The sequence below is a fragment of the Bufo bufo genome, chromosome 1, assembly GCF_905171765.1.
Source record: "Bufo bufo chromosome 1, aBufBuf1.1, whole genome shotgun sequence".
Taxonomy (NCBI): Eukaryota; Metazoa; Chordata; class Amphibia; order Anura; family Bufonidae; genus Bufo; species Bufo bufo.
Window position 1 is genome coordinate 579,998,187 of NC_053389.1, and position 15,686 is coordinate 580,013,872.

The window sequence follows — 15,686 nt, forward strand, 5'->3', positions numbered from 1 at the left end:
GTTATTTTACTTGTTTCTATCTAAAACATGCTCAGTTACATCCATCAACTGTCACCAGCTGTATCTACTGCTAGAAGCTGTGACAGTTATATGGAAGGAGCTGCAGAAGAAAGGACATGCCCCCTAAACTGTGATAGGTAGAGAGTAAGGATGAGTGAACTTCAAGTTTTGAAGTTCGAGTTCGGGTATATGCTGAATTGTGTTATGGATTCTGTTATCACGGACCATACCGCAATTCCATGACGAAATGCATAACGGAATGCCTTTAGAGGCATTCCATTATTCATTCCGTCATAATAGACGTCTATGGCCTGCTTAACGGATCCTTCCGGTTTCCATTATGCAGAAGTCCTCTCTTCTTCCGTTATACAGGAGTCCTCTCCTGCATAACAGAAACAGGACGGTTCCGTTATATACTGGCCATAGACTTCTATTATGACGGAATGTATAACGGAATGCCTGCAAAGGCATTCAGTTATGCATTCCGTCATGGAATTGCGTTATTGTCCCTGGTAACAGATTCCATAATGCAATTTAGCATTAACTCGAACCCGAACTCAAACGTCAAGACTTGATGTTCGCTCATCTGTAGCAGAGAGGACACACACACAGATACTCTGAGCTGCATCAAAAAGGACACATCCCCGGAACTGTGATAAGGAGAGACCTGTAGCATAAAGGGTGTGTCCCCTGATAAAGGACACACTCCCTGAGCTGTATTAAAAAGGACACCCCCCTGAACTGCCAACTTGAAAAAAAAAAACTAACAGAGCATTTGGAGCAATGAATGGGGGAACTCTGGTTCCATGTGAGGTACAGGGCTTGTTCTAGTTTTGTTAGAAAGATATTGTCATGTACTCTATGGCACCTGATTTCCATTTTAACACTAATCATAGGCTAACCCTTTAAGTGTGCCATGTATTCCTGTGATGTTCTGATTTTGACACAATAGGCTAGACTTGTATGTGGCTCTTAGTGATGTTCTGTGTGGTATATTTCCAGGTCACGGTTTGATTGACCTCCTCATTTTCTTCCCAGCTGAGCCTCATTGTTGCCAAAATAAACTGGCTCACACCCAAATTCATCAGGCCATGGGACAATATGAGAGATTTATAACCATACATAAGCTTCAGCCGTGCTGTATTGTGTTACACGCTGGGACCCTGTGTTTCCAATGTTTAATTATTGTTACTTATCCAGTAAAAATCATACAAAACTGAACATATACAGTACAGATCAAAAGTTTGGACACACCTTCCCATTCAAAGAGTTTTCTTTATTTTCATGACTATGAAGGCATCAAAACTATGAATTAACACATGTGGAATTATATACATAACAAACAAGTGTGAAACAACTGAAAATATGTCATATTCTAGGTTCTTCAAAGTAGCCACCTTTTGCTTTGATTACTGCTTTGCACACTCTTGGCATTCTCTTGATGAGCTTCAAGAGGTAGTCCCCTTAAATGGTCTTCCAATAGTCTTGAAGGAGTTCCCAGAGATGCTTAGCACTTGTTGGCCCTTTTGCCTTCACTCCAGCTCACCCCAAACCATCTTGATTGGGTTCAGGTCCGGTGACTGTGGAGGCCAGGTCATCTGGCGCAGCACCCCATCACTCTCCTTCATGGTCAAATAGCCCTTACTTTTAAAGTTTTCCCAATTTTTCAGCTGACTGACTGACCTTCATTTCTTAAAGTAATGATGGCCACTCGTTTTTCTTTACTTAGCTGCTTTTTTCTTGCCATAATACAAATTCTAACAGTCTATTCAGTAGGACTATCAGCTGTGTATCCACCTGACTTCTCCTCAACGCAACTGATGGTCCCAACCCCATTTATAAGGCAAGAAATCCCACTTATTAAACCTGACAGGGCACACCTGTGAAGTGAAAACCATTTCAGGGGACTACCTCTTGAAGCTCATCAAGAGAATGCCAAGAGTGTGCAAAGCAGTAATCAAAGCAAAAGGTGGCTACTTTGAAGAACCTAGAATATTACATATTTTCAGTTGTTTCACACTTGTTTGTAATGTATATAATTCCACATGTGTTAATTCATAGTTTTGATGCCTTCAGTGTGAATCTACAATTTTCATAGTCATGAAAATAAAGAAAACTCTTTGAATGAGAAGGTGTGTCCAAACTTTTGGTCTGTACTGTACATAAAATATACACTAAATTAAATTCATGTTCATAGTGATGGCACATGTCTTCAAATTTCCAGAAAATTAGTTATTTTCACATTTACAGCAGGAAATACAGAATTACTAAGTTTCCTAACCATGAGTGTCCAGTATTTAAAGGACTTTTGGACAACCCCTTTAGACATATATTAGGATATATTTGGATAATACAGCAGTGTCTTAATTGTGACACCCCTCTACGCATTTACAACGATTAACCTATTAAAGTCCAATAGAAATGATATAATTGGGCATGTAAACCTCTCTCTTTTGTCATCAGAAATAAGGCTCCAGTGGTCTACACTGAACACGCTGTCTACAGTATTATGGTGCCTCATCAAAGGTACCCTCTAGAGCAGGGGTGGCCAACCATGCGGCTCTTTGCTTCTTCAAGTGTGGCTCTAGCTGTGGAGCAGGGAAGCAGTCAGGCCGGATCACTCTCCAACCCATGCTCAAATCTCTTTTCCTGATCGGGCACTGTTGCTACTTTGCAGCTCCAGCTCCCTCTCCACTATGTCCTGATGCACACAATGTGAGAACGTAGTATGTGGTGACACGCACTATGACCTGACATTGTGCTCATCAGGTCACAGTGGAGAGTGTGTCAGATCTGCAGAGTAGCAGGAGAGGGAAGAGATTTTTTTTAAATAATAGAACTGAGCATGGGGATCTGATCTAAGCATGGGAGGTTCTGATCTGAGCATGGGGTGTATTTCCTGATCTGGGCAATGAGGGTCTGATCTGAGCATGAGGTGGGGGGGTCCTGATATGAGAAATGGGGATCTGATCTGAGCATGGGGGTCTGATCTGAGCATGGAGGTCTGATCTGAGCATGGGGGTCAGATCTGAGCATGGGAGGGGATCTAAGCATGGGGGTTCAGATTTGAGCATGGGGGCAGATCTGAGCATGGGGGGTTCTTGTTTGAGTATGGGTTGGTCAGGTCTGAGCATGGGGGGTCAGATCTGAGAAGGGGGGAGATCTGAGCATGGGGGGAGATCTGAGCATGGGGGGAGATCTGAGCATGGGGGGAGATCTGAGCATGGGGGGAGATCTGAGCATTGGGGGGAGATTTGAGCATTGGGGGGGGGAGATCTGAGAACTGAGGGTCTGACACTGGGAGTCTGATTTGTGTTGTCTGATCCGAGTATTGGGGTCTTATTTTGGGGGTCTGATTTAGAGGTCTGATAGGGTTTGGGGATCTTATTTTAGGTCAGATGAGGATTGGGGATCTGATTTAGGAGTCTGATCTGAGGTCTGATGAAAAAAATATTTTTTCTTTTGTTCTCTGCTAATGAAAAATAAGAAAAAAAATATTTTTATCAGACCTCAGATCTGATGAAAAATCGTCTTTTCTCTTATTTTTCTTAGTTAAAATCTAGGTGCATCTTTTAGAGCGAAAAATACGGTGACTCGTGTGTAAATGCATAGCTTGTGACTCCTGGTAGTCATACTTTTTATTTTTTGGGCTCTTTGTGTCTGTAAGGTTGGCCACCCCTGCTCTAGAGGAACATCACTAAAAATGATAATAATAACTAATAATTAATGCAGACTCAAGAATATAGGTGGCACTTCACAGGGGACATATGAGTGTGCTTGTGTATTAGGGAGTCAGTAAGAACAGGCTTTGGCTGACTTGGCCTTCGGGCATCAACAATTGAGGGTGTATGGGCAGCTTCAGACTAAGTCTTCTTTTACACGTCCGTGATGACATCCGTGATAAGATGATCAGTGGTTCATCTGTGTAGATGTCCATGAAAAATCTATGTTTGGTCCATGTGTCTGTTATTTTTCCTTCGTATGTCATCTGTATTCCACGGACTTCTATGCTGAAGATTGGTTTCCAGAGCATCTCCTACCAATGATGCGTGAAAACCATGGACCAAACACCCATAGCATCCATGTTGTATCCATGGTTTTCATGGACCCATAGCCTATAATGTGCGTAAAAATAAAGCGTATCCACTCTGCCTTAATTGACCACCTGCTTGTGTGAAGTCAGTGCTAGCTGTGCTTAGTGGGACATTAATCAAGGAAAAGTGGACACGTTAACAGCAAGGACACCATGACCAGTCACATCTTCAACTTCGCAAAGATCACTATTAGAGAGCAGCGGACAGTGATTTTATAACTGTTTAAACTTCCTAAGAGAACCATGGATTTCACCATGGGCATCAATACAAAAGTGTGTACAAGCACTAAAGCAGCATGGCAGTGGTTTTTTAAGACAGTGCTGGACATTTATCTCGTAACTATTGATATTGAGAGCTATCATTAATATTTTATTATTTTACTCACTTATATTCTGCAGCTCCTTACAGACATTATCATGACTTTGCTGCATCCAGTGAAGCTCACAGTCTAAATTGTAACCCTAAGTGATGTTCATTTGATCCAGGGAAATTCTCTGATTACTTTGTGGCTTCAGGAAGAAATTATATTCTCTAGTTATTCAGGAAGGTTTGTTTTACCTGTTTCTGGCTGGAACAGCTAGGTCTGAGATTATATAACCTATTTACCTAAGGTTAACACTATGCTGTGCTGATCGGTTGGATGTACCATTGATTGGTTTCTTTATATAGTCTATATTACAGTGCCTTGCAAAAGTATTCACCCCTTGACTTTTTTCATATTTTGGTGCCTCACAACCTGGAATTAACATGTTTGAGGATTTGCTTTATTTAATTTACACAACATACCTACAACTTTAAAGATTTTTATTTATTTATTGTGAAGCAAACAACAAATAGGACAAAATAACAGAAAGAGTCAATGTGCATAACTATTGACCCCCCTAAAATCAATACTCTGTAGAGTCACCTTTTGCAGCAATCACAGCTGCAAGTCGCTTTGGATAAGTCTCTATGAGCTTACCACATTTTACCCCTGGGATTTTTGCCCATTCCTCCTTACAAAACTGCTCCAGCTCCTTCAAGTTGGATTGTTTGCGCTTGTGAACAGCAGATTTTTTATTGGATTGAGATCTGGGCTTTGACTAGGCCATTCCAACACATTTACATGTTTCCCCTTAAACCACTCAAGTGTTGCTTTAGTAGTGTGTTTGGGGTCATTGTCCTGCTGGAAGGTGGATCTCCGTCCTAGCCTCAAATCACTCACAGAGTGGTACAGGTTTTACCTGTATTTAGCACCATCTTTCCCTTAACTCTGACCAGTTTCCCAGTCCCGGCTGCTGAAAAACATCCCCACAGCATGATGCTGCCACCACCATGTTTCACTGTTGGGATGGTGTTCTTTGGGTGATGTGATGTGTTGGGTTTGCTCCAGACATAGCGTTTTCTTGGATAGCTGAAAAGTTCAATTTTAGTCTCATCAGACCAGAGTACCTTCCTCCATACATTTTGGAGTCTCCCACATGCCTTTTTGCAAACTCACAACGTGCCTTTTTGTTTTTAGCTGAAAGTAATGGCTTTCTTCTGTCCACTCTGAAATAAAGCCCAACTCAATGGAGCGTACGGCTTATTGTCGTCCTATGTACAGATACTCCAGTCTCTGCTGTGGAACTCTGCAACTCCTCCAGGGTTACATGAGGTCTCTGTGCTGCCTCTCTGATTAACCACCTCCGGACCGCCTAACGCAGGATCGCGTTCCGGAGGTGGCAGCGCTGCGCACAGTCACGCATATATGCGTCATCTCGCGAGACGCGAGACTTCCTGTGAACGCGCGCACACAGGCGCGCGCGCTCACAGGAACGGAAGGTAAGAGAGTTGATCTCCAGCCTGCCAGCGGCGATCGTTCGCTGGCAGGCTGGAGATGTGTTTTTTTTTAACCCCTAACAGGTATATTAGACGCTGTTTTGATAACAGCGTCTAATATACCTGCTACCTGGTCCTCTGGTGGTCCCCTTTGTTTGGATCGACCACCAGAGGACACAGGTAGCTCAGTAAAGTAGCACCAAGCACCACTACACTACACTACACCCCCCCCCCCGTCACTTATTAACCCCTTATTAGCCCCTGATCACCCCTAATCACCCCTGATCACCCCATATAGACTCCCTGATCACTCCCCTGTCATTGATTACCCCCCTGTCATTGATCAACCCCCTGTAAAGCTCCATTCAGACGTCCGCATGATTTTTACAGATCCACTGATAGATGGATCGGATCCGCAAAACGCATCCGGACGTCTGAATGAAGCCTTACAGGGGCGTGATCAATGACTGTGGTGATCACCCCATATAGACTCCATGATCACCCCCCTGTCATTGATTACCCCCCTGTAAAGCTCCATTCAGACGTCCGCATGATTTTTACGGATCCACTGATAGATGGATCGGATCCGCAAAACGCATCCGGACGTCTGAATGAAGCCTTACAGGGGCATGATCAATGACTGTGGTGATCACCCCATATAGACTCCCTGATCACCCCCCTGTAAAGCTCCATTCAGATGTCCGCATGATTTTTACGGATGCACTGATACATGGATCGGATCCGCAAAACGCATCCGGTCGTCTGAATGAAGCCTTACAGGGGCATGATCAATGACTGTGGTGATCACCCCCCTGTCATTGATTACCCCCCTGTAAAGCTCCATTCAGATGTCCGCATGATTTTTACGGATGCACTGATAGATGGATCGGATCCGCAAAACGCATCCGGACGTCTGAATGAAGCCTTACAGGGGCATGATCAATGACTGTGGTGATCACCCCATATAGACTCCCTGATCACCCCCCTGTCATTGATTACCCCCCTGTAAAGCTCCATTCAGACGTCCGCATGATTTTTACGGATGCACTGATAGATGGATCGGATCCGCAAAACGCATCCGGACGTCTGAATGAAGCCTTACAGGGGCATGATCAATGACTGTGGTGATCACCCCATATAGACTCCCTGATCACCCCCCTGTCATTGATTACCCCCCTGTCATTGATTACCCCCCTGTAAAGCTCCATTCAGATGTCCGCATGATTTTTACGGATGCACTGATAGATGGATCGGATCCGCAAAACGCATCCGGACGTCTGAATGAAGCCTTACAGGGGCATGATCAATGACTGTGGTGATCACCCCATATAGACTCCCTGATCACCCCCCTGTCATTGATTACCCCCCTGTAAAGCTCCATTCAGACGTCCGCATGATTTTTACGGATGCACTGATAGATGGATCGGATCCGCAAAACGCATCCGGACGTCTGAATGAAGCCTTACAGGGGCATGATCAATGACTGTGGTGATCACCCCATATAGACTCCCTGATCACCCCCCTGTCATTGATTACCCCCCTGTCATTGATTACCCCCCTGTAAAGCTCCATTCAGATGTCCGCATGATTTTTACGGATGCACTGATAGATGGATCGGATCCGCAAAACGCATCCGGACGTCTGAATGAAGCCTTACACGGGCGTGATCAATGACTGTGGTTATCACCCCATATAGACTCCCTGATCACCCCCCTGTCATTGATCAACCCCCTGTCATTGATCAACCCCCCTGTCATTGATCACCCCCCTGTCATTGATCACCCCCCTGTCATTGATCACCCCATATAGACTCCCTGATCACCCCCCTTGTCATTGATCACCCCCCTGTCATTGATCACCCCTCTGTAAGGCTCCATTCAGATATTTTTTTGGCCCAAGTTAGCGGAATTTATTTTTTTTTTTCTTACAAAGTCTCATATTCCACTAACTTGTGTCAAAAAATAAAATCTCACATGAACTCACCATACCCCTCACGGAATCCAAATGCGTAAAATTTTTTAGACATTTATATTCCAGACTTCTTCTCACGCTTTAGGGCCCCTAGAATGCCAGGGCAGTATAAATACCCCACATGTGACCCCATTTCGGAAAGAAGACACCCCCAGGTATTCCGTGAGGGGCATATTGAGTCCATGAAAGATTGAAATTTTTGTCCCAAGTTAGCGGAACGGGAGACTTTGTGAGAAAAAAATTAAAAATATCAATTTCCGCTAACTTGTGCCAAAAAAAAAAAATTTCTATGAACTCGCCATGCCCCTCATTGAATACCTTGGGGTGTCTTCTTTCCAAAATGGGGTCACATGTGGGGTATTTATACTGCCCTGGCATTCTAGGGGCCCCAAAGCGTGAGAAGAAGTCTGGTATCCAAATGTCTAAAAATGCCCTCCTAAAAGGAATTTGGGCACCTTTGCGCATCTAGGCTGCAAAAAAGTGTCACACATCTGGTATCGCCGTACTCAGGAGAAGTTGGGGAATGTGTTTTGGGGTGTCATTTTACATATACCCATGCTGGGTGAGAGAAATATCTTGGTCAAATGCCAACTTTGTATAAAAAAATGGGAAAAGTTGTCTTTTGCCAAGATATTTCTCTCACCCAGCATGGGTATATGTAAAATGACACCCTAAAACACATTCCCCAACTTCTCCTGAATACGGCGATACCACATGTGTGACACTTTTTTGCAGCCTAGGTGGGCAAAGGGGCCCATATTCCAAAGAGCACCTTTAGGATTTCACAGGTCATTTACCTACTTACCACACATTAGGGCCCCTGGAAAATGCCAGGGCAGTATAACTACCCCACAAGTGACCCCATTTTGGAAAGAAGACACCCCAAGGTATTCCGTGAGGGGCATGGCGAGTTCCTAGAATTTTTTATTTTTTGTCACAAGTTAGTGGAAAATGCTTTATTTTTTTTTTATTTTTTTTTTTCATACAAAGTCTCATATTCCACTAACTTGTGACAAAAAATAAAAAGTTCCATGAACTCACTATGCCCATCAGCGAATACCTTGGGGTCTCTTCTTTCCAAAATGGGGTCACTTGTGGGGTAGTTATACTGCCCTGGCATTCTAGGGGCCCAAATGTGTGGTAAGGAGTTTGAAATCAAATTCTGTAAAAAATGACCTGTGAAATCCGAAAGGTGCTCTTTTGAATATGGGCCCCTTTGCCCACCTAGGCTGCAAAAAAGTGTCACACATCTGGTATCTCCGTAATCGGGAGAAGTTGGGGAATGTGTTTTGGGGTGTCATTTTACATATACCCATGCTGGGTGAGAGAAATATCTTGGCAAAAGACAACTTTTCCCATTTTTTTATACAAAGTTGGCATTTGACCAAGATATTTATCTCACCCAGCATGGGTATATGTAAAAAGACACCCCAAAACACATTCCTCAACTTCTCCTGAATACAGAGATACCAGATGTGTGACACTTATTTGCAGCCTAGGTGGGCAAAGGGGCCCACATTCCAAAGAGCACCTTTCGGATTTCACAGGTCATTTACCTACTTACCACACATTTGGGCCCCTAGAATGCCAGGGCAGTATAACTACCCCACAAGTGACCCCATTTTGGAAAGAAGAGACCCCAAGGTATTCGCTGATGGGCATAGTGAGTTCATGGAAGTTTTTATTTTTTGTCACAAGTTTGTGGAATATGAGACTTTGTATGAAAAAAAAAAAAAAAAAAAAAATCATCATTTTCCACTAACTTGTGACAAAAAATAAAAAATTCTAGGAACTCGCCATGCCCCTCACGGAATACCTTGGGGTGTCTTCTTTCCAAAATGGGGTCACTTGTGGGGTAGTTATACTGCCCTGGTATTCTAGGGGCCCAAATGTGTGGTAAGGAGTTTGAAATCAAATTCAGGAAAAAATGAGGAGTGAAATCCGAAAGGTGCTCTTTGGAATATGGGCCCCTTTGCCCACCTAGGCTGCAAAAAAGTGTCACACATCTGGTATCCCCGTACTCAGGAGAAGTTGAGGAATGTGTTTTGGGGTGTCTTTTTACATATACCCATGCTGGGTGAGATAAATATCTTGGTCAAATGACAACTTTGTATAAAAAAATGGGAAAAGTTGTCTTTTGCCAAGATATTTCTCTCACCCAGCATGGGTATATATAAAATGACACCCCAAAACACATTCCCCACCTTCTCCTGAGTACGGAGATACCAGATGTGTGACACTTTTTTGCAGCCTAGGTGGGCAAAGGGGCCCATATTCCAAAGAGCACCTTTCGGATTTCACAGGTCATTTTTTACAGAATTTGATTTCAAACTCCTTACCACACATTTGGGCCCCTAGAATGCCAGGGCAGTATAACTACCCCACAAGTGACCCAATTTTGGAAAGAAGAGACCCCAAGGTATTCGCTGATGGGCATAGTGAGTTCATAGAACTTTTTATTTTTTGTCACAAGTTAGTGGAATATGAGACTTTGTAAGAAAAAAAAAAATCATCATTTTCCGCTAACTTGTGACAAAAAATAAAAAGTTCTATGAACTCACTATGCCCATCAGCGAATACCTTAGGGTGTGTACTTTCAGAAATGGGGTCATTTGTGGGGTGTTTGTACTGTCTGGGCATTGTAGAACCTCAGGAAACATGACAGGTGCTCAGAAAGTCAGAGCTGCTTCAAAAAGCGGAAATTCACATTTTTGTACCATAGTTTGTAAACGCTATAACTTTTACCCAAACCATTTTTTTTTTACCCAAACATTTTTTTTTTATCAAAGACATGTAGAACTATAAATTTAGAGCAAAATTTCTATATGGATGTCGTTTTTTTTGCAAAATTTTACAACTGAAAGTGAAAAATGTCTTTTTTTGCAAAAAAATCGTTAAATTTCAATTAATAACAAAAAAAGTAAAAATGTCAGCAGCAATGAAATACCACCAAATGAAAGCTCTATTAGTGAGAAGAAAAGGAGGTAAAATTCATTTGGGTGGTAAGTTGCATGACCGAGCAATAAACGGTGAAAGTAGTGTAGGTCAGAAGTGTAAAAAGTGGCCTGGTCTTTCAGGGTGTTTAAGCACTGGGGGCTGAGGTGGTTAATGCCCTCTTTGCCCTGTCCATGAGTTACCATAAAGAATCCTCTTCTATGTTTGTGTCGAAACCTTCTTTCTTCTATACTTGAATTGCCCTCCTCCAGCTCTGCTATGTCTTGTGCACAGGAGCTCAGAACTGTACACGGTACTCCATGTGTGGTCTGACTAGTGATTTGTAAAGGGGCAGGACTATGTTCTCATCACGGGCATCTATGCTCCTTTTGATGCAACCCATTATCTTATTGGCCTTGGCAGCAGCTGCCTGACTCTGGTTTCTATAGCTTAGTTTGCTGTTCACTAAAATTCCTAGGTCCTTTTCCATGTCAGTGTTACCCAGTGTTTTACCATTTAGTATGTGCGGGTGACTTGCATTATTCCTTCCCATGTGCATTATCTTACATTTTTCAGTGTTAAACCTCTTCTGCCACTTCTCTGCCCAAGCCTCCAATCTATCCAGATTGATCTGAAGCAGTCTACTGTCCTCTTTCATGTTAATTAAGGCGGTAAAGGGGTTGTGCCATCATTAAATGATATTATGAAAAATAAGTTACTTTTGTAATTTACTTTCTGTTACAAAAATGCTTGAGTTGAGAGTTCATTTTAATGGTGCCCCCTGTAATTTGGTCTGTATAGTTTTGTGCATGTCCACCTACAGAGGTGGACACACGCTCAGTTCCATCCTTTAACTGTCACCTGCCATATCTACCGTTAGAAGCTGTAACAGTTACAAAGAGGAGTAACTGCAGCAGAAAAGACAGAAATCAAACATTCCTTGAGCTATGGTGATGAGAGAGACATGTTCCTTGAGAAAGGACATCCTCAAACTATAGCAGAAAGGACACCCCCCCTTCCTTAACTACCATCTTGAAATAAATCTAGCAAAGCAATGAATAAGGATATCTCTGGATCTATTTACGGTACAGGGCTTGTTTTAGGTTTGTTAGAAAGACGTTTCAATGTACTATATGATGTCTGAATTTTTATTTTTTACATCAATCATAGTGTAACCTCTTTAATGTGGAATAATTTCTTGTTTATTAACTTTAGGTTGCATCTCGGTTTCCAAGACAAGTACCATATGCATCACGGAGGGTATGTATCACTAAATTTGTATCGTAATTATTTCCATACATAGCTGCAAATATGGCCAAGTTGCGTTATAACTGGTGTCATCTTATCTAATTATGACTACAAAATATATTTAGACTGAGGATCAGGGTGTCCTCTGTATCAGGAGAGGCTTTCCCCATTTTTGTTCATCTCCTATACATGATGTTTTTAACTGTTATGTATTCATAATATGTGCAACAAAGAAAATTTTAGTGTTCATGTTTTGCTTCTGTCAAGTTCACATCAGCACCATGCATCTTACATGAAGGTCTTCATTTTTAATGGATGAATATGGAAAGCACAGGGAATTATAACTAAATTACCTATTGTACTCTGTTTCCTCAAGTTCAAAAGTAAAATTCTGGTTTTCTTTAACAGGTATAATAATGTATTAGCTCACTGGCAAACTTTCTTACTTTTTTCTTGTAAAAACAATGCAAAAGAATAAGATGGACATAAAGTAGAGTTGGAACCTTACACAAGACAAGAAAAAACAAATAGTGGGATATTTATCATTCATAAATACTCTTAAATTAGGCATATTTCAGGCGCAGATTACAGCGCAACAAGTAGTTGGGGCGCAATCTGCAACTTCTCCCAGCTCTCGCCAGGTCTAAAATTGTGGGCTTGGTGTGGGCAGGGAAGGAGACGGGACGGCCCGTCTCATTTACAATTTTCTACGCCTATTTTAGGCGAAGAAAAAGGTCTAAATGTTAGACAGCTCGGAAGCTGTCGTACATTTAGAACCGGCAGAGGATGGGGCAGAGCTATAGGGGGTGCAGAGGCAGTAGTCCCTACCGGGCCCAGGAGCCTAAGGGGCCCCAAAGATCCTTGTGCCACATAAGAAGACACCAGTATTATAGAAAGTACATAGAGCTCAAGTTACACATCTGGCGGGAGGGAAGGAGTTAGGTAAAAAATTTAGCAAGGGGAGGTTGTTGCCGTTTCAATTTTTCAGGCAGCACAAAGGATATATGCTTCCATGCCCCCTGGCCACAAAGTACTGAGGGAAGGGGGGCCCAAGCTGAACTCTTGCATTAGGGCCCATGAGCCTTTAGCTACACCCCTGGACCCAGCATCTTACAATTCACAATCAGTAATTTGAAGCCTGTTAATAATAATCTTGTATGAACAGTTTATTATAGTAAAGTGCCTATTAAGTAGGATTTTCATTTTCATTTGCAGGAAATCAGGCCCATTGTTACTGACTTCACTGTGAAATCCACCATTATGTCTCGCTACGCCTTCACTGCTGTGGCCTGCACCATGGTGAATAGGGCTGTAGAGGCGAAAGAGGTTGTATTCCAGATGCAGATCCCAGCCGCAGCCTTTGTCTCTAACTTCACCATGTAAGAAACTATTACAATGTACTGAGATGACAAGGAGTTGATGATTTGGGTAAAATATCCTAGGAAGATATGTAAGACCTACTGTGAAGAAAAAAGGGAGCAGAGCTGAAATGTCCACCTGTCCTTTGCACTAGTTTTGGCAATTTCTCCAGATAATATGTTGTAGAATCCATACCCTTTGTTAGAAACTCGGTAGACTCGGTTTAAAGTAGACATTGGCCTTAAAAAATGTGGTCTTGTCCTGGCCTTAAAAAATGTGGAAGGCTGGGCATGACGTGTGATAAAAACACAAGCAAAAAACACTCAACTGCTCTGGTCGTGCAGGTCCCTGTGGTGTGCTTCTGCTGATGCTTGGCCCTGCCTGGCCAGAAGCCTGCATGTCACCAAACAATGCCCTCAATGGGTCACATCACATCTGGTCATCACAATTTTTTGCAGCTCATTTAAGGATGCAATATATACCAAAAAAGGGTTAAATTTTTGTGGTGATAAATTGAAATTTTTGATGATGTGTATACAAACATACTGAAATGTAAAAGTCAAAATGGATTACTTTGCATACAAAAATATAGCAAAATATAGAAATCTGTTTTCCAATAGGGTGCATGTACTAGGTGGCTGTAGGAGAAAAGTATGATCAGAATGAGCCTTTACCACAGGTGGATTGGCCATAGACCCTACAGGGAAATTTCCCGGTGGGCCGATGCCCAGAGGGCTACCCAAGCTCTCCTGATGGCCGCAGACCAGGTACATAATGACCTGATGCTCAACGGCCACAGTTGCCCTCCTGAACTGTATTACCATCCTCAGTCCTGTGTTACAGTTGAATACTGCAGCAGTGGGGGGGGGGCAGTATTTTTTGTTGCACTGTGGCATTTGATTCTGCTGGGGCGGTACTTTGTGCTGCACTATAGAATTGCAGGCCCTGTCTACTTCTGTTGTCCCTGCCTACTTGTGTTGTTCCGTCTTCTATCAATTTAGTCCCGCCCACAACATGGAGCCACTTTAGTTTTTTTTCCAGGGCCACTTTAAGTTCCCAATCCACCCCTGGCCTTTACATTGATCTCTTTCATATGGGAAGGGTTGTGCAATGCTTTACCGACCATTGTAATATGTTTTAGAATATTACATTGTCTTAGATGCTAGAACAGCTAGTTATTTCTTGTTATCACAATTATATCTGGTTTTAAATAATTTTTTGAAGTTCAGTTATGTGATGTACCTTGAGTGATACGAATATTAATGTCATTGCAGGATAATTGGAGGAAGAACCTATCATAGTGAAGTCACATGGAGGAAAAAAAATAGAGAAAACAATATGCAGGATTATGAAAAAGATAGAGGGTAAGCAGGAACGTACGTAGACTCCATATATTCACCACATAACGTCCTATGGAAGTACCGTATACTTTTCATTTCATCAACAGCTATATAATTTCTAAGGTTTTACAGCTGCTCCAATATCAGCAGCAGACTCAACATAGGTGAAAGCAAGTGTTCACATCATGCTGGATCCCCTACATTTATCCTTACTTCATAGCAGGGTACAAAAGTAATGAAGCACTATGGCGCTCCAGCTCCGTTTAATAATTGTCCGACTTTTTAGCAGTTTAGCAAAAGAACTTTGATGAGTAAGAACTGTAGGATTTAAAGGAGTTTTTGTCATTTAAAAAAAAATTTGCATCAGAAAATGGAATAACTGTTGAAAGAATCTATACTCACCAACTCACTACTGCTCTGTTCCAGCGACTGACTTTCTGGACTGGTCTTCTGGTCCCCATCTGTCAACTTCCACATACATGGGGTGACATGCACTGCTGCAGTCAGTGAATGTCTTCAGTGAAGATGGTGGTCACTGCTGGGTCATGTGCCACTAAGGTCAATAATTGGCTGCAGCGGTGCATATGACACTGTCTGTGTGGAAATGTACAGATAGGGATCTGAAGTCGTGCAAATTAAAAAAAAAAAAAAAACAACAGACAAACCCATTAAACTTCTAATCACACATGCCATACAGTTTTTGAAGTGGTTTTAATGTAGTTTTTTTGAACCATATTTAGGACTGGATCCAAATACAGGTGAAACTCGAAAAATTTGAATATTGTGCAAAGTTTATTTATTTAAGTAATGCAACTTAAAAGGTGAAACTAACATATGTGATAGACTCATTACATGCAAAGCGAGATATTTCAAGCCTTTATTTGGTATAATTTGGATGATTATGGCTTACAGCTTATGAAACCCCAAAGTCACAATCTCA

General features: G+C 42.2%; 1 protein-coding gene across 1 annotated transcript in view; it reads left to right on the top strand.

The window, feature by feature from the left end:
• The window catches only part of ITIH5 (inter-alpha-trypsin inhibitor heavy chain 5), a 111,736-nt gene that overhangs the window by 9,102 nt on the left and 86,948 nt on the right, over positions 1 to 15,686 (top strand). Inside the window, exons 2-4 of the mRNA XM_040413310.1 lie at positions 12,015 to 12,059; positions 13,263 to 13,426; positions 14,681 to 14,770. Of these exons, the coding sequence (XP_040269244.1) occupies positions 12,015 to 12,059; positions 13,263 to 13,426; positions 14,681 to 14,770 (299 nt within the window). The remainder of the gene's footprint in view (positions 1 to 12,014; positions 12,060 to 13,262; positions 13,427 to 14,680; positions 14,771 to 15,686) is intronic.